At 46.8% G+C, this 19,089-nt stretch overlaps 1 protein-coding gene across 1 annotated transcript in view; it reads right to left on the bottom strand.

The window, feature by feature from the left end:
- Window positions 1-19,089, bottom strand: part of LOC129707486 (sodium-dependent lysophosphatidylcholine symporter 1-like) — a 33,809-nt gene that overhangs the window by 12,019 nt on the left and 2,701 nt on the right. Inside the window, exons 2-7 of the mRNA XM_055652543.1 lie at window positions 18,052-18,177; window positions 13,633-13,757; window positions 12,602-12,734; window positions 10,276-10,354; window positions 5,948-6,105; window positions 8-98 (exon numbers count right to left, since the gene is read on the bottom strand). Coding sequence (XP_055508518.1) covers window positions 8-98; window positions 5,948-6,105; window positions 10,276-10,354; window positions 12,602-12,734; window positions 13,633-13,757; window positions 18,052-18,177 — 712 coding nt within the window. The remainder of the gene's footprint in view (window positions 1-7; window positions 99-5,947; window positions 6,106-10,275; window positions 10,355-12,601; window positions 12,735-13,632; window positions 13,758-18,051; window positions 18,178-19,089) is intronic.

The raw sequence follows: 19,089 nt of genomic DNA, 5'->3' as shown, positions 1-19,089 counted from the left end.
AACATACCTGCGCGTTCCTTAACTCCAAATAATAGAATCAATGCACAGAGGAAGTAAAGGCTGCTAATCACTATTGCTGCCAGCATGTAGGCCCATTTCTGCGGAAATAGAAAAAGACATGTTCCTTGTATTAATATCCCAAGCCCATGGCTCAGGAAAGTCCCTTTACATCATTGCAACTAAACAGAAAGATCCTAGCTGTTGTCGGCTTGAAACAAAATTCAATCTACTCAAAGGTTTTACTGTCGAGAGTGGCACAGGGTAGACCCTGGTTCGATCCTGACCTCCGGGTGCTGTCTGTGTGGAGTTTGCACGTTCTCCCTGTGACCTCGTGGGTTTCCTCCGGGTGCCCCGGTTTCCTCCCACGTCCCAAAGGTGTGTGGGTTTGTAGGTGAATTGTAAATTGCCCCGGGTGTGCAGGGAGTGGATGAGTAAGTGGGGGTAATATAGCAGTAGTCTGGATCGGTGATCGATGGTCGGTGTCAACTCAGTGACCCATGGGCCTGTTTCCAAATTGTGTCTTTCAATCAGAAAAACTCCAAAGATTTTATGCTTCACCATCTCAATCAAGAGCCCATTCCACATTGGTGCCTCTTTATCTGATGCTGACAATAGACAATAGACAATAGGTGCAGGAGTAGGCCATTCGGCCCTTCGAGCTAGCACCGCCATTCAATGTCATCATGGCTGATCATCCCCAATCAGTACCCCGTTCCTGCCTTCTCCCCATATCCCCTGACTGCTATTTTTAAGAGCCCTATCTAGCTCTCCCTTGAAAGCATCCAGAGAACCGGCCTCCACCGTCCTCTGAGGCAGAGAATTCCACAGACTCACCACTCTCTGTGAGAAAAAGTGTTTTCTCACCTCCGTTCTAAATGGCGGAGAGGAGGTCCTGAACGAGGTCCTCATCACCGTCCCACGTCAGAACCGCTATTTGACTTGCTGAGCATTTCAAGCAGAGAGTCGTAGAGTCAAGGAATGATACATCGTGGCAACAGGCCCTTCGGCCCACACGTCCCTGCTACACCAGTCCCACCTGCCTGCATTTGGCCCAAATCCCGCCAAACCAGTACTATCCATTTGCACCAAGGCAAACTCCTTGTATGTGATCCTACTTGGCCAATAAAGTTATTCATTCATTAATTCATTCATGTACCTGTCTAACTGTGTCTTAAACGTTGGGATAGTCCCAGCCTCAACTACCTCCTCTGGCAGCTCATTCCATACACCCATCACCTTTTGTGTGAAAAAGTTACCCCTCAGATTCCTATTAAATATCACTCCCCTCACCTTAAACCTATGGCCTCTGGTCCTTGATTTCCCCTACTCTGGGACAAGAGTCGCTGTGCATCTACCTGATCTATTCCTCTCATAATTGTACACACCTCTACAAGATCACCCCTCATTCTCCTGTGCTCCAAAGAAGAGTCCCAGTCTACTCAACTTCCCCCTAAAGTTCAGGCCCTAAAGCATTCTCAACTCTCATTGCCAACTCGTTCTCATTGATGTAGCTTCACCTGCTAAGTACATGCAGCATTTATAGACAATAGACAATAGGTGCAGGAGTAGGCCATTCGGCCCTTCGAGCCAGCATCGCCATTCAACGTGATCATGGCTGATCATCCACAATCAGTACCCCGTTCCTGCTTTCTCTCAATATATCCCTTAACTCCGCTATCTTTAAGATTCCTGGACTTTCCCGTCACCCTGGGAAAGGAACATATTCCGGGAGTGGGTTTTCTCCGGGTGCCTCAGATTCCTTCCACATTCCAAAGCTATGCAGCTTTGTGGGTTAATTGGGTTTTGTGAGCTGTCCCTAGTGTGTGGGATAGAACTAGTGCATGGATGATCGTTGGTCGGCACTGACTTGATGGGCCGAAGGGCCTGTTTCCACATTGTATCTCTAAACTAAACTAAGAAATTGTTTTAAATGTACACGATACAATATTTCCCTAGCTCTTTGGTCAAGTGTGCTCAAGCATGCTGGTGTTCTAGATTTAGTTACTTTTTTAAAAATTACTCGGATGAGGTTCTCCATGATGAAATAACATACTCAATATTTTTTAAAAGAAGCAGTTTCTACAGCGGTTCCCATAACTCACTCCCTTCATTTCAAGGACCGTTCTTCCAACCTACCCCAAGCCATGCATAGATAGACCTTCAATATTATTTACTAGACAAGACTGATAAGCCTTGAGGTGGGAGCAAGTGGATGGCTGCAAATAATGGCAAGAGAACTTGGAATAGACCACGCACAGGCCAAACCCCCCACCATTGACTCCATCTACACTTCATGCAACCTCAGGAGAGCAGCCAACATAATCAAGCACCTCGAAGGTAGACAAAAGTGCTGGAGAAACTCAGCGGGTGCAGCAGCATCTATGGAGCGAAGGAAATAGGCAACGTTTCGGGCCAAAACCCTTCTTCAGACTGATGTAGGGTGGGAGGGGGTGGGGAGAAGAAAGTAAAAAGGAAGAGGGGGAGCCCGAGGGCTGAGGGAGAGCTGAGAAGGGGAGGATACAGCAAGGGCTACCGGAAATTGGAGAATTCAATGTTTATGCCGCTAGGGTGCAGACTGCCCAAGCGGAATATGAGGTGTTGCTCCTCCAATTTCCAGCGGTGCTCAATCTAGCCATGGAGGAGGCCCAGGACAGAGAGGTCGGATTCGGAATGGGAGGGGGAGTTGAAGTGCTGAGCCACCGGGAGATCAGGTCGGTTAATGTGGACCGAGCGGAGATGTTCGGCGAAATGATCGCCAAGCCTATGCTTGGTGCCCCCCACCTAATCGAGCTCCTCGATCTTTCCTCCTCCTCAACCTCCCAGCTCAGGCATGAAGGCGCGCACCACCAGACTCAAGAACAGCTTCTTCCCCTCTGCTAACAGGCTTGTGAACGACCCTTCCATAAGCTAGGCTACTGTCCCAATTCTCCAACCCACCTCATTGTGGGCAATGGACTTTTTCTTTGTCACAATGTTAGCCACAATGCTGAGAAACTATATTCTGCACTCTGTTTAAGAAAGAACTGCAGATGCTGGAAAAATCAAAGGTAGATAAAATTTGACGGTAGATGTATTCTGCACTCTGGTATCTTTCCCTTCACTTCTGTACCTGTGGTTGGCCTGATTGTATTCATGTATAGTGTTATCTGATTTCTTTGGATAACATGGGGACAGAAGCATTTCACTGTACCTCAGAACACGTGTCAATAGTCCTAATACATTGAGATGGATCCAACACATCTTTGGATCAAACTGCTATAGCACTTTCAAGTGTAACATCTGCTTCCGCTACCCTATCTTTTACAATTCTCGCTGTATAATACAGATATGAATTTGATTTCTCAATTTCCGTTCTGTTGCAATTAAACACATATGGGCAGAGAGTCAAACAGGCCCTGCGACCTAACTTGCCCAAACCAACCAACATGCTCCATCTACACTAGTCCCATCTGACTGCGTTTGGCCCAAATCCCTCTAAACCTGTCCTATCCATGTACCTGTCTAAATGTTTCTTAAATGTTGTGATAGTACCTGCCTCAGCTACCTCCTCCGGCAGCTCGTTCCGTACACCCTCCACCCTTTGTGTAAAAATTAGAAGATTTCCGAGGATGTTATCAGGGTTCGGGGTCTGAGCCACAGGGAGAGGTTGACCAGGCTGGGACTCCATTCCTTGGAGGATAAGGGGTGATCTTTAAGAGGTGTACAAATTCATGAGAGGAATAGATCGGGTAGATGCACTGGGTCTCTTGCCCAGTGTAGGGGAATCGAGAGCCAGTGGGGACATACAGTAGGTTTAAGGTAATGTGGGAAAGATTTAATCTAAGGAGGAACATTTGTTGGTTGGGGTATGGAACGAGCTGCCACAGGAGGTAGTTGAGGCAGGGACTATTGCAACGTTTAAGGAACAATTAGACAGGTACATGGATGGGACAGGTTTAGAGGGATATGGGCAAAACGCAGGCAGGTGAAACTAGTGCAGATGGGACAATAGGCAATAGGTGCTGTAGTAGGCCATTCGGCCCTTCGAACCAGCACCACCATTCAGTATGATCATGGCTGATCATCCCCAATCAGTACCCCATATCCCCTGACTCCGCTACCTTTAAGAGCCCTATCTAGCTCTCTCTTGAAAGTATCCAGAGAACCGGCCTCCACCGCCCTCTGATGGCAGAGGACATGTTGGTCGGTGTGGGCAAGTTGGGCCGAAGGGCCTAATTCCATGCTGTATCACCGAGGGATGTACATATTTGGGTTAACACTGCAATGGAAACAGCACATGCTTGTAATCTGCAGCAGGGTAAGTTGCAATACCTGCTGTGGGACGGTGATAAGGTTTTGTTGTTGACTTCTTACAGCGAGCATCACCATAAACCTATCAATCTTTTGGTCTCCACCCCATCAACAAACCCTCCCTTTCCTTCTCTCCGCCCAGCACTGCATGAGCTGCAAACTCATCACTTCCCCGAGAATCGTGATAAAAGTTCACCAACCTGAACGGTAAATTATTTTTCACCCCTCACTGATGTTGCCCGACCTGCCGAGTCTATCCAGTATTTTCTGCTCCCTCCTCTCCACTCCCCAAACTAAATTTCCAGCATCAATAATATATGCGGCCCAAAATTGCTCACAATACTCCAAATGCGGACTGAAGCGGCGCCTTATAAAGCCTCTGCATTACATCGAAGATAGACGCAAAGTGCTGGAGTAACTCAGCAGGACAGGCAGCATCGCTGGAGGGAAGGAATGGGTGACGTTTCACATCGAGGCCCTTCCTCAGACCGTCTGAAGGCAAGGTCTCGACCCAAAACGTCACCCATTCCTTCTCTCCAGAGATGCTGTCTGTCTCTCTGAGTTACTCCAGCACTTTGTGTCCATCTTCGGTTTAAACCAGCATCTGCAGTTCCTTCCTCAGCATTACATCACTGTTTTTATATTCTAGTCCTCTCGAAATAAATGCAAGCATTGTATTTGCCCACCTTACTACCAATTCAACTTGCATATTAACCTTATGGCAATCCTGCACCAGCACTCCCAAGTTCCTTTGCACCTCCGATTTCCATGCCTTTATTCGTAACGAAGTGCATGACTCCGCACTTTGCTACGCTGTATTCCATCTGCCACAGCTCTGCCCACTCCCCCAACCCAGCCCGAGACCCGGGTTCGATCCTGCCGATTGGGTGCTGTCTGTACGGAGTTTGTACGTTCTCCCTGTGACCTCGTGGGCTTTACCCGGGTGCTCCGTTTCCTCCCACAGGTTTGTAGGTTAACTGGATTCTGTATATCGCACCGCAGTATGTCAAATAGAACTAGTGTACGGGTGGTGGTTGGTCAGCAGGGTCTCGGTGGGCTGAGGGGCCTGTTTCCGTGCTGTATTTCTCCCTTAAACTAAGCTACGCTTGCTAAGTAAGGAGCTTACAAGAACACAAAATGCTGGAGTAATTCAGCAGTTACCCGTTCCAAAAGGCACTGGAAGTCTAAGATGCTAAGTTAATTACTTTGAATCACTTCCCTCTGGAAGGCGACTCCGGACTGTCAAAGCTGCTACAGCCAGACATAAAAAGTTTTTATCCACGAGTAGTTGCTCTACTCAACAGCCAAAAATCTGTAGCCTCTCTTTGATCTGGTTCATGCTTGATCAATGATGTTTTATCATGAATGTTTTATTATTATTAATGTTTAGTGTTTTCTGAGTCATTCGTAACCGTCACTGTATGTCATGTTGTCACTTGTGGGCGGAGCACCAAGACAAATTCCTTGTATGTGAATACTTGGCCATTAAACTTACTTATGTTTAAGAAAAGATTGATGCTGGCCGCAGAACACTTGTTCACAACATCCAGTAGCACTGAGCTTCACTGTCACGTCCACTCATCTCGGAATTTAGCCCGAGCAGAATAACCGGCAAACGCCACAGAGACCACTGAGACTATTCATAAACAACACTGACCGTGTTATTGAGGCTGTTCACTAGTGCAGTGGTAGTGTTGAGTGCTGTCACATTCTGGATCATCTGACAGGTTTCCATAGTTTGTGTATGGTATGCTCCCACGATCTGGCCCTGAATAGCAGCTCCAGCCAGCGTGGCGACAACCTCAACTCCCATTCCTGCAAGAAGACAGCAGTAAGACGTCAAATCGTTAGTAGTAAGAAAGGCAAAAGCAATTAGTTTAGTTTAGAGATACTGCATGGAAACATGGCCTTCGACCCACCGAGTCCACACTGACCAGCGATTCCCGCACATTAACACTATCCTACGCACACTAGGATACAATTTACACTTATGCCCCTGTCCCACTTAGGAAACCTGAACGGAAACCTCTGGAGACTTTGCGCCCCACCCAAGGTTTCCGTGCGGTTCCCAGAGGTTGCAGGTGGTTGCCGGAGGTTGCAGGTAGTGGAAGCAGGTAGGGAGACTGACAAAAACCTCCGGGAACCGCACGGAAACCTTGGGTGGATCGCAAAGTCTCCAGAGGTTTCCGTTCAGGTTTCCTAAGTGGGACAAGGGCATTATACCGAGCCAATTAACCTACAAACCTGTACGTCTTTGGAGTGTGGCAGGAGGCTAAAGAACTCGGAGAAAACCCACGCAGGTCGCGGGGAGAACGTACAAACTCCGTTCAAACAGCGCCCGTAGTCAGGATTGAACCTGGGTCTCTGACGCTGTAAGGCAGTAACTCTACCGCTGCGCCACAGTGCTGCAATGCTAGCATTTATTTTGCGAGGACTAGAATATAAAAACAGGGATCTATCGCAGTCGCTGCCTCAAAAAGGCTGCCAACATCATCAAGGACCCACACCATCCTGGCCACACACTCATCTCTCCGCTGCCAACAGGTAGAAGGTACAGGAGCCTGAAATCTGGTACATCCATCCAGGTTCAGGAATAGCTGCTTCCCCACAGCTATCAGGATATCATAACACCATAGTAGCCTTCAAACAACTCTGAACTATAACAGCCTTAGTTTAGTTGTGCTGCATGGAAACATGGCCTTCGAAGAGTCTGTTTCCTTGTCACTATCTACACTAGGATACAATTACACTACACTTATGCCCCTGTCCCACTGAATCAGATAGGTTTCTGTTTGCAGGTGGTTTATTGCAGGTATAGGTATATATATAACCCGCACGGGGTGGATCGCAAAGTCTCCAGAGGATGCAGCCACACTGAAGAGTTCTGTGTTTATGATTACATATATGTCTGTTGTGCTGCAGCAAAGCAAGAGTTTCCCCACACCATCCTGGCCACACACTCATCTCTCCGTCCATCAGGTCTGGGACAGGAATACACTAAAGTTCTCCTAATGCACTTTATCTGTTTATTTATGTAATACTGATGCTTAAGACAGGTGTTATGATTACTGGTCAAAGCAAGAGTTTCCTTGTCCTATCTGGGACACATACACTAAAGTCTCTTAACTTGACTCGGATGTAATACTGAGGCTTAAGAAGGCGCTGGTCAGACCGCACGTGGAGTATTGTGAACAACATTGAGCCCCATGTCTGAAGAGAATGATCCCAGTAATGATTGGGTTAACATATGGTGAGCGTTTGGGGGCCACTGGGCCTCTACAGCTTTTAATACAATCATCCCACAGCAGCTGGTGGAGAAGCTGAAGCTGTTGACTGGCTCTTGCAACTGGGTCCTTAATTTTCTGACGCAGCGGCAGCAGACAGTCAGGGTGGGCAGCCGGACATCAAGAACCATCGCTGTGAACACTGGGCTCACCCCAAGGCTGTGTCCTAAGCCCCCTGCTGTTCAGTCTGCTCACTCATGACTGCACTGCCAGACTCGGCAATAATGATATCAACAAGTTCGCTGATGACACAACAGTGGTGGGTCTCATCAGTGACAACAATGAGTCGGCGTTCAGGATGGAGGTGGAGCTGCTCACAGAGTGGTGCAGGTCTCACAATCTCACCCTCAACGTGGAAAAGACAAAGGAGACGGTGATCGATTTCAGGAGGGCTGGAGAACACCGTCACACTCCGCTGCGTATTGATGGCGCTGCTGTGGAGAGGGTCGGCAGTGTGAAATTCTTGGGGCTCCACCTGGCGGATGACCTGACCTCAACGACCAACACCACAGCAGTCATCAAAAGAGCTCAGCAGCGGCTCCACCCTGTCCGGAGACTAAGAAAAGAAGGTCTCTCTACTGTTCATCTAATGACCTTCTACAGGGGCACCATCTAGAGTATACTGACCTACGGCATCACTTCCTGGTTTGGGAGCTGCAAGGCTTATGAACAAAAACAACTTAACAGGATAGTGAAGACAGCCAGTAGGATCATTGGTGCTCCACTCCCTTTCCTGTTGGAGATCTATCAGAAGCAGAGCATCAGCAGAGCCATCTCCATTATTAAGGACCCCCATCATCCATCACACCACACCTTCTCCATTCTGCAGCCTGGGAAGAGGTATAGGGGCATCAGCTGCAAAACCAGCAGGATGCTACACAGCTTCTTCCCGCAGGCTATAAGACTGATTAACGGACTGTGTCCCCTCCCCATATATCATACACCAACACACCTAACCTCGCCCATACTTTGACAGCTAGGCACTTGGCAAAGCAAAGCCGCTGTTCGGTCTGAATGTCCGTTTTTTTCAATTTAGAAACATAGAAACATAGAAAATAGGTGCAGGAGTAGGCCATTCGGCCCTTCGAGCCTGCACCGCCATTCAATATGATCATGGCTGATCATCCAACTCAGTATCCTGTACCTGCCTTCTCTCCATACCCCCTGATCCCTTTAGCCACAAGGGCCACATCTAACTCCCTCATAAATATAGCCAATGAACTGGCCTCTACTAGCTTCTGTGGCAGAGAATTCCACAGATTCACCGCTCTCTGTGTGAAAAATGTTTTTCTCTATATCTAAAATAGGCCTGAAAATTAAGGATAAGGGAGAAGTTTGAAGGATAAGAGGGAAGACTTTTAGGACCGAGATGAGAAAATCATTTTTTACACAGAGAGTGGTGAATCTGTGGAATTCTCTGCCACAGAAGCTAGTGGAGGCCAAGTAAATGGATATTTTGAAGGCGGAGATTGACAGATCCTTGATTAGTACGGGAGTCGGGGGTTATGGGGAGAATGCAGGAGAATGGGGTTGAAAGGGGAAGATAGATCAGCCATGATTGAATAGCGGAGTGGACGATGGGCCGAATGGCCTAATTCTGCTCGCATATCTTACGATCTTATGAACCCATTAATGTCAACATTCACATCTCAGCGTTCATATTTTCCATGTGCCAAATTTTCAGGTTTCAGATTTCTCTTCCTGAAATGTCACCCATCCAGACATGCTGCCTGACCTGCTGAACGACTCCAGCACTATGTGGCATCTGAAGAAAGTTCCCCAACCCAAATCATCACCTATAGGAGTCATACGAGCAAACATGGCCATTTGGCCCGTCTAGTCTACTCCGTCATCCGATAATGTTTGATCTGTTTCTCCCTCCTAACTCTATTAGAAACAGAAACATAGAAAATAGGTGCAGGAGGAGGCCATTCGGCCCTTCGAGCCAGCACCTCCATTCATTGTGATCATGGCTAATCGTCCCCAATCAATAGCCCGTGCCTGCCTTCTCCCCATATTCCTTGACTCCACTAGCCCCTAGACCTCTATCTAACTCTCACTTAAATCCATCCAGCGACTTGGCCTCCACTGCCCTCTGTGGCAGGAAATTCCACAAATTCACAACTCTCTGGGTGGAAAGGTTTTTTCTCACCTCAGTCTGAAATGGCCTCCCCTTTATTCTAAGACTGTGTGGCCCCTGGTTCTGGACTCGTCCAACATTGGGAACATTTTTTCCTGCATCTAGCTTGTCCATTTCCTTCTATAATTTTATATTCTCTTGCCTTTGCCCTGTAACCCTCGACGCCCGTACGTATCAAGAATCTGTCGATCTCCGCCTTAAAAATATCCATTAACTTTTGGCCGCCACAGCCGTCTGTGGCAATGAATTCCACAGATCCACCGCCCTTAAAACCTGTGCAATCTAGTTTTGGACTCCGCAACCCCGGGGCGGGAAATACGCAGAAAACGAAGAAAAAATGCAAACAGGATACACGATGCAAGGAAAGGGGGAACCCGGGGAATATTCAGGGTGGAGTCAAAATAATATGAAGCTTTGACAGGGGCAAATAGACACCTCTACTGTGTGCTACACAAAAATGCTGGAGAAACTCAGCGGATGCGGGTGCACCCGCTGAGTTTCTCCAGCATTTTTGTGTACCTTCGATTTTCCAGCATCTGCAGTTCCTTCTTAAACACCTACTGTATGCTGTTGCAGAATCTCGGTCTCGTTGATCACCGCCTAGAAACATGGTCAATGCAGAGTAGGGGACGTGGAAACACTGTGGGAACAGCAACAATGAAAGCATTAAAACAAATCTCGAATGTCATCCTCACAAACAGATCCAGATATACCAGGAGTTTCTAGTCAAAACAGAAGGAACAGTTAAGCATCCCAAAATTAAGGGGTTGATTGGGTTTAGAAAGCATTTCCCCCCCCCCTCCATGGAATCAGAATTACGATTCCAGTCTCGGTCAAGAGGGGAACATATTAGAGGGCACAGCTTTCAAATACTAGAGGGCAAAAGTTTATGGTGAGAGGGAAAAGGTTTAAAGGAGATTTGCAGGGCAATTTGTTTTGTTTTAACACATGTGAGTGCCTGGAACGTGCTGTCAGGATTGGTGGTGGAGGCAGATACGATAGTGGCATTTAGATCATAAGTGATAGGGGAGCAGAATTAGGCCATTCGGCCCATCAAGTCTACTCCGCCATTCAATCATGGTTGATCTCTCTCTCCCTCCTAACCCCATTCTCCTGCTTTCTCCCCATAACCCCTGACACATGTACTAATCAAACATCTATCTATCTTTGCCTTAAATATATCCACTGACTTGGCCTCCACAGTCTTCTGCGGCCAAGAATTCCACTGATTCACCACCCTCTATGAGGCTTTAGGAGAGGCGTAGGGATATGTCGGGAATGTAGGGAACATGGATTATGTGCGGGTGGATGCGAGATGTTTGGCACAGACACTGTGGGCCGTAGAGCATATATATGTGGCATGCTGTTCTATAAACCTTCTCAGGGACTGTCATATGCTGAGAGAATGGAGTGGCTGGGCTTGTACACTCTGGAGTTTAGAAGGATGAGAGGGCATCTTATTGAAACGTATAAGATTAAGTGTTTGGCCACACTAGAGGCAGGAAACATGTTCCCGATGTTGGGGGAGTCCAGAACCAGGGGCCACGGTTTAAGAATAAGGGGTAAGCCATTTAGAACGGAGACAAGGAAACACTTTTTCTCAGAGAGTTGTGTGTCTGTGGAATTCTCTGCCTCAGAGGGCGGTGGAGGCCGGTTCTCTGGATACTTTCAAGAAAGAGCTAGATAGGGCCCTTAAAGATGGCGGAGTCAGCGGACTCAGGATTTGTGGAATTCCCTATCACAGAGGGCAGTGGAGGCCAAGTCACTGGATGGATTTCAGTGAGAGTTAGATAGAGCTCTAGGGGCTAGTGGAGTCAAGGGCTATGGGGAGAAGGCAGGAATGGGGTACCGATTGGGGATGATCAGCCATGATCGCATTGAATGGCGGTAGTGGCTCGAAGGGCCGAATGGCCTACTCCTGCACCTATTGTCTATTGCCTATAGATATCTAATAACAAATAACTCTTTCTTTGGGTCGCTCTTCACTTATTCCCAAACACCTGCTCCATGGAATAAGTCGAGAGGTTTGGTTACATTGAATTGCTGATCGTTCACTCAGCGGCCATCGTGTGAAAGAGAGATGAAGCTGTACAAAATGCATTGGACATTGTTGGTACAAAGGAACGATCACCCACCCGCTCCGCTCCACACCACACCACCAGAGTGAGGAGCATCACATTACATTCCTACACTTCATTAGATTTAAGCCCAGCTAAGGTCATCTCAAAGACAGCTTGTGTCATTTAATCCAAAGAATACAGAAGGGTTTTAAGTCTTTCAATATTTAAAATGTAGAACGTTCAAACCACAACGCAGACGGCACACTCAGCACAGAACCTCTTCCTCTTTGACATTGACTAACTTCCTGCACATGTTGAAACTTCTGCCTCAAATATTGACATTTTGCTCTTTCTAACGTGTTTTAACCACCAAAAATTTGTTTTTTTTAATCCTCTAAGTCCCTCCAATTGTGTATGTACACCTGCAACTTTATCTGGCAGTGCTGGGAGTTACGCTTTCATGGTTTTGCAACTCAAGAGTTATATTTTCTGATCTTTCTTTCTCTCCGCTGCTCAGAGCAACAGGCTACTGTAAAGACACCATATCGATGTTACAGTGAGTTACTGAGTGCGCCTGAGTCACTTACCACTGTCAGTTTTCCTCGCAGTAAACAAAAATGCCCATTGAGAGGTTCAACTCTACTGCTGTGCCACTGTGCCGCCCCAAGATATTATTAGGATATTATCAGGATATTATTTTGAACAATTTAACCTTTGTATTTCACAGCAAGGAGGAAAAAGGACCCAACCTTCAGATCCAGGGATGGTATTAGATATTAGTTTATTGCATAGCCTTGGAGTTTAATCCGATTCAAATGAACACTTACACTCATGCAGGTATGAAATGCACAGTAGGTCATAAGATACCAGAGGAAGCTGTATTCCTGCGACATCGTGTAAGAAGGACTGAACCACAATAGGAAGTAAGAGACAACTCCAAACGGCATGGAGAACAGAATCCTGGAAAAATCACAATGTCAAAATTATTCAGTTGCGACAAATTTCTTTAAAATCAAATCCAAAGACAAAGTCGCAAGATATTTTCTTCCAGAGCCAATTACTCTCGACTTAATTCCTGAGATTTAAGGGGCTGTCCCACTTGGGCGACCTAATCTGTGAGGTTAGAAGAGTGTCCTCGACCATCAAACTCGCAGCATGGTCGACACGTGGTCCTAGGAGGTCCTATGAGGTCGCTGGAACTCTCCTTCATGCTCGAGGGAAGTTCCCGAAAACTCGTGTAGTCTCAGCTAGGTCGCGGAATCATTTTCAGCATGTTGACATTTTTCTGATTGTGCCTAATGTGATTGTCACTGAAATGTCTGCATAAAATAATGTCCCCGCTCTTAGATACATGTGAAAATAAAGTACCACTTCAAAGTACCATTGAACTTCACACAGACAGCACCCATAGTCAGGATTGAACCAAGGTCTATGGAGCTCTAATGCCCCTGTGTCCCACTTAGGAAACATGAACGGAAACCTCTGGAGACTTTGCGCCCCACCCAAAGTTTCCGTGCGGTTCCCGGAGGTTGCAGGTGGTTGCCGGAGGTTGCAGGTAGTGGAAGCAGGTAGGGAGACTGACAAAAACCTCCGGGAACCGCACAGAAATCTTGGGTGGGGCACAAAGTCTCCAGAGGTTTGCGTTCAGGTTTCCTAAGTGGGACAGGGGCATTACGCAGCATCCACGCCACCGTACCACCCAAACCAGTTTCAATTAACAGTTGGTTTTGTGTTAACTGCCTCCAGAACAAAGCACGTGTAACTCCCCTGACTACAGCGTTCATTACAGCGACCCCAAGTCCAAATGTACCGCTTCGCGTATTTCCCCACAAATTAATATGATTGAGGGTATCCTCACCATGGGAGCAACTTGCCAAATCTTGTTCTCCTGCTTTTGCTGACGAGGAATCCAACAGCTGGATCTGTGAATGCATCCCACACTCGACCAATGAATAAAATAAGAGAGGCATAGAAAGCCTCCATCTGATGAGGAAAGAGTTACAACACATATTAACTGTGCAAGTTTCAATCAAAAATAGTTCCCAAGTTACAGTGCCCTCCATAATGTTTAAGAAGGAACTGCAGATGCTGGAAAATCGAAGGTACACAAAAAATGCTGGGGAAACTCAGCAGGTGCAGCAGCATCTATGGAGCGAAGGAAATAGGCAAAGTTTCGTCCCGAAACTTTGCCTATTTCCTTCGCTCCATAGATGCTGCTGCGCCCGCTGAGTTTCTCCAGCATTTCTGAGTGCCCTCCATAATGTTTGGGACAAAGACCCATCATTTATTTATTGGCCTCTGAATCCACACTTTGAAATTTGTAATAGAAAAAATAAATCACATGTGGTTAAAGTGCACATTGTCAGATTTTATTAAGGGTATTTTTTATACATTTTGGTTTCACCGTGTAGAAATTACAGCGGTGTTTATACATAGTCCCCCCCCCCGATTTCAGGGCATCATCAGGCGTTTGTAATTGCTCAGGTGTGTTTAATTGCCTCCTTAATGCAGGTATAAGAGAGCTCTCAGCACCTAGTCTTTCCTCCAATCTTTCCATCACCTTTGGAAACTTTTATTGCTGTTTATCAACATCAGGACCAAAGTTGTACCAATGAAAGTCAAATAAGCCATTATGAGGCTGAGAAACAAGAATAAAACTGTTAGAGACATCAGCCAAACCTTAGGCTTACCAAAATCAACTGTTTGGAACATAATTAAGAAGAAAGGCATACAGAGGCAAATAAATAAATGATGGGTCTTTGTCCCAAACGTTATGGAGGGCACTGTAATTTAAGTTCCCAAGTTAAGCTTCGTGTTGCAAAGTAAAGAAACTAGAAGGCATGAGACCCTTCGAATAGATTGATACAAAATAATGTGGACTAATACATGGTAAATGCACAACACATTCCCGCTCTTTGCCTTCTATCCACGCTAGTATCTTTCCTCTATAGTGACGGCACGGTGGCGCAGTGGTAGAGTTGCTGCCTGACAGCACCAGAGACTTGGGTTCCATCCTGACTACGGGTGCTGTCTGTACGGAGTTTGTACATTGTCTCCAGGAACACATAGGTTTTCGCCGGTGCTCCGGTTTCCAAAGACGTACATGTTTGTAGGTTAATTGGCTTCGGTGAACATTGTAAACTGTCCCTAGTGTGTGGGATAGTGCTAGTGTAGGGGGGGGGTCGCTGGTCGGCATGGGCTCGATGGGCCAAAGGGCCCATTTCTGCGCTGTGTCTTTCAAAGAATTAAATAAAAACTAAAAACTCAACTTCTTTCATCTTCTTTAGCAGCCTCGTGTGGCAAAGCTTTGGTTGCGTGACGAATCAAATGGCATTTTGCTGGAGTATTGAACAAACTTTGACATCAAGCATCAAAAGGGGACCATAAAACATATTTGGTTACATCTTACATTATTGGTGCTCCACTCCCCTTCCTGCTGGACATATACAGGAAGAGATGTATCAACAGAGCCATCTCCATCATCAAAGACCCTTACCACCCATCGCATGACATTTTCTCCATCCTCCCATCTGGGAAGAGGTACAGGAGCATTAGCTGCAAAACCAGCAGGATGCTCCTCAGCTTCTTCCCACAGGCTATAAGACTGTTAAATGGACTTTGCCCCCTGCCAAGTATCGCGCACAAACCCCCACACTGCAGCAGAGCCACTGTTGTGCCGCTGCCGGTCGGAACGGCTGTTGAATGTTTAGTAGAGTGTTAAATTTGTTCATGACATGTATTTTTAATTTTCATTTCTATTTATTTTTTTCATGCACACTGAATGGACACTGGTTGAGCAACGTTTTTTTGTTTCCTCTGGGTATGCGAATACTCAGGAAATGACAATAAAGATATACAATACAATACAATACAAGTGAGAGAGTCATGTTGGGGAAGTGAATGCCAAAACATCGTGTCGGGGCCAAGATAACATAACTGCCACAGTGCAAGCAAGCCGTGCAGAAAGCCAGAAATGGCCGTTCAATCCTGACTACGGGTGCTTGTCTGTACGGAGTTTGCATGTTCTCCCCGTGTGGGTTTTATCCGAGATCTTTGGTTTCCTCCCACACTCCAAAGAGGTACATGTCTGTACGTTAATTGGCTTGGTATAAATGTAACTTGTCCCTAGTGTGTGTAGGATAGTGTTAGTGTGCGGGGATCGCTGGCCAGTGCAGACTCGGTGGGCTGAAGAGCCTGTTTCCGTGCTATATCTCTACACTAAACTAAACAGTCATGGGACTCATTTGGCTTTTAAAGTCAGGCAGATTTCTTCCTCTTCCTCAGATGTACAGCCTAAAATCTTTCAGAGCACAAAAACTATTTCTGTTCCTGAACACGCTGATTTGTCACGTGGAATGAACCATGGAAACTAAAATTATAAGCGTATCGAGTGGGAACATCTTCTTTTCTCCACTTCCCATTCATCGAATTTGGTCTCTTAGCTCAAAGACTGGTGAAGTAAGTCATGTTTCACAATGTGAAAGTGCTAGTATTTACATGGTACACAAAAATGCTGGAGAAACTCAGCGGGTGCAGCAGGCTCGAAGGGCCGAATGGCCTCTACTCCTGCACCTATTTTCTATGTTTCTATGTTTCTAAGATACAGGGAGCAGAATATATAGTTGTCAGCATTGCAGACTTATAGGTAGAAACAGGATTTAAAAGAGTAGAGCCATGGTGGTGGATGATGGTAGATCCATCTCTGGGAAGAGCAGGTGAGATGCCGTACTCCAGCGCCATCAGACATTAGAGATACCGCGATGAAACAAGCGCTTCGGCCCACCGAGTCTCCGCCAACCAGCGATCACCCCGTAGACAAACACTATCCTACACACCCGGGACAAACCCGTACGCCTTTGAAGTGTGAGAGGAAACCGGAGCACCCGGAGGAAACCCACACACACACACACATGGAGAACGTGCAAACTCTGCACCCGTAGTCAGGATTGAACCTGGGTCTCTGGTGCTGCAAGGCAGCAACTCCCCCCACCGTGCCACTGTGTCGTGCAGTGGATATCCGTGAATATCTCTCCAGCCATCAGTGGATTGTTAACCCCTTTCAAATAATGTAATAACTAAACAAGTGGATCGGCACAAATTGTTGGAGTAACTCAGCGGGTCAGGCAGAATCTCTGGGGAAAAGGAGGAAGTGTCATTTCGGGTTGAAATCCCTCTTCAGACTTCAGTCTTCAGCCTGAAGAAGGGTTTTGCTCTGAAAAGTCCCCTATTCCTTTTCTCCAGAGATGCTGCCTGACTCGCTGAGTTACTCCAGCAATTTTGGTCTATCTTCGGTGTAAACCAGCATCCGCAGTTCCTTCCTGCACCATTGAGCAAGTGGATCAGACTGAATATGGATGGCAAGTTCAATTTTCTGAAGGTCATTTATGAACTGATTGGGTTTTGAAACTGAAAGTTGAGAGACCTGGATGAATTTACTGGATTTTATTAGACGATTTGCCATTGGGAGATTCTACACTGACCATTTCTCGGCTGGAGTAACTCAGCGAGTCAGGCAGCACCTCTGGAGAAAAGGAACGGGTGACTTTTCACATCTAAACCCTTCTTCAGCGTAGGTTTACAAGGTTGATTCCCGGGATGGGGGGGACTGTCATATGCTGAGAGAATGGAGCGGCTGGGCTTGTACACTCTGGAGTTTATGTACTTGTACACCCTGGATGAGATGGGATCTCATTGAAACAAATAAGATTGATAAGGGCTTGGACACACTAGAGGCAGGAAACATGGTCCCGATGTTGGGGGAGTCCAGAACCAGGGGCCACAGTTTAAGAATAAGGAGTAAGCCATTTAGAACGGAGATGAGGAAACACTTTTTCTCACAGAGAGTGGCGAGTCTGTGGAATTATCTGCCTCAGAGGGCGGTGGAGGCAAGTTCTCTGGATGCTTTCAAGAGAGAGCTAGATAGGGCTCTTAAAAATAGCGGAGTCAGGGGATATGTGGAGAAGACAGGAATGGGGTACAGATTGTGGATGATCAGCCATGATCACATTCAATGGCGGTGCTGGCTCGAAGGGCCAAATGGTCTACTCCTGCACCTATTGTCAGACTGAAGACTACGGGTGCTGTCTGTACACAGTTTGCACGTTCTACATGTGACTGTGTGGGTTTCCATCAGGTGCTCCGGTTTCCTCCCACACTTCAAAGACATCCAGGTTTGTAGGTTAATTTGTAGGGTGATCTGGTGACTAGTATGTACTTCGCTCCTCGGTCATGGCTGCTCATTTGGACATGAAGAAAGATCCATCCGTTTAAGTCCTACCTGAACCACATCCAGCAGGAAGATCTGGAGGAAGAACCCAATGGCGTTTCCTGTCATTTGGTACGGAGCACCTCCCATGGCAAAGCAAAGCTTCTGGATAAATGGCAGCCCTTGACAATTGCCCTTCTGTGGAGAGAGGTTCGATCGGTCAAAATCTGGGATGCAGAACAATGGTTTCGGCAAAGATAGTGGTGCGGAATAACTCAGCGGGTCAGGCAGCATCTCTGGAGAAAAAGGATGGGTGACGGTTTGGGTCGGGACAAAATCTTTTCTCGCCTCCAGCTATTCAGCTCCACCACCTCCTACTTTCTGTCTGAAGAAGTGTCCCAACCCGAAACGTCATCCTCCAGACATTGTGCCCGAGTTACTCCAGCACTGTGTGTGTATCTTTGGTGTAAACCTGCATCCATAGTTTTGTGTTTCTATAGTATCAGGTAACAACCCAACCCCCTACAATGCCCTTTCCCACCCCCTCTCTTGTCTATAACCCACTGGATGCACATCCATCCCCCCCCCCCCCCCCCCCCCATTATTTTTCCTTCCCCCGATGTTCCTTCCTCTGGCTTCACATTTTCACTCCTCATCTCTCTTCATCTCACAGCCTTTCACCTTCTTTTCATCTCAGGTTTTTGTCCATGCATCTGCCAATCAACCCCCACCCCCCATGTATCCACCTATCGCTTGGCCAGGCTTTGATCCACCACCCACCTCCTTTCTGCCTTCTCCCCCTAACCCCCCACTCCAATCAATCTGAATATGGGTCCCGATCCAAATCGTAGCCCATCCACATCCTCCAGAGATGCTGCCTGACCCGTTGAGTTACTCTGCAGCACTTTGCGTTTTGTTTTTAAGATTCAAAGAAAGGTAAGCTCAAACAGACAGTTCCAAAGAAAAAATTAGTGCTGGAGTAACTCAACGGGTCAGGCAGCATGTCTGAGATTTCTCAAGATTGCAGAATTTCCACATCCTTGTTTAGTATTATTGTAACCTGTGACGAGATAGAGGGAAAGATCCTCAGTACACCTGACAATAAACTAA

Source organism: Leucoraja erinacea, chromosome 21, assembly GCF_028641065.1.
Source record: "Leucoraja erinacea ecotype New England chromosome 21, Leri_hhj_1, whole genome shotgun sequence".
Lineage (NCBI taxonomy): Eukaryota > Metazoa > Chordata > Chondrichthyes > Rajiformes > Rajidae > Leucoraja > Leucoraja erinaceus.
Note: the sequence above shows the minus strand (reverse complement) of the source record. Positions and strands in the feature narration are given on the sequence as shown.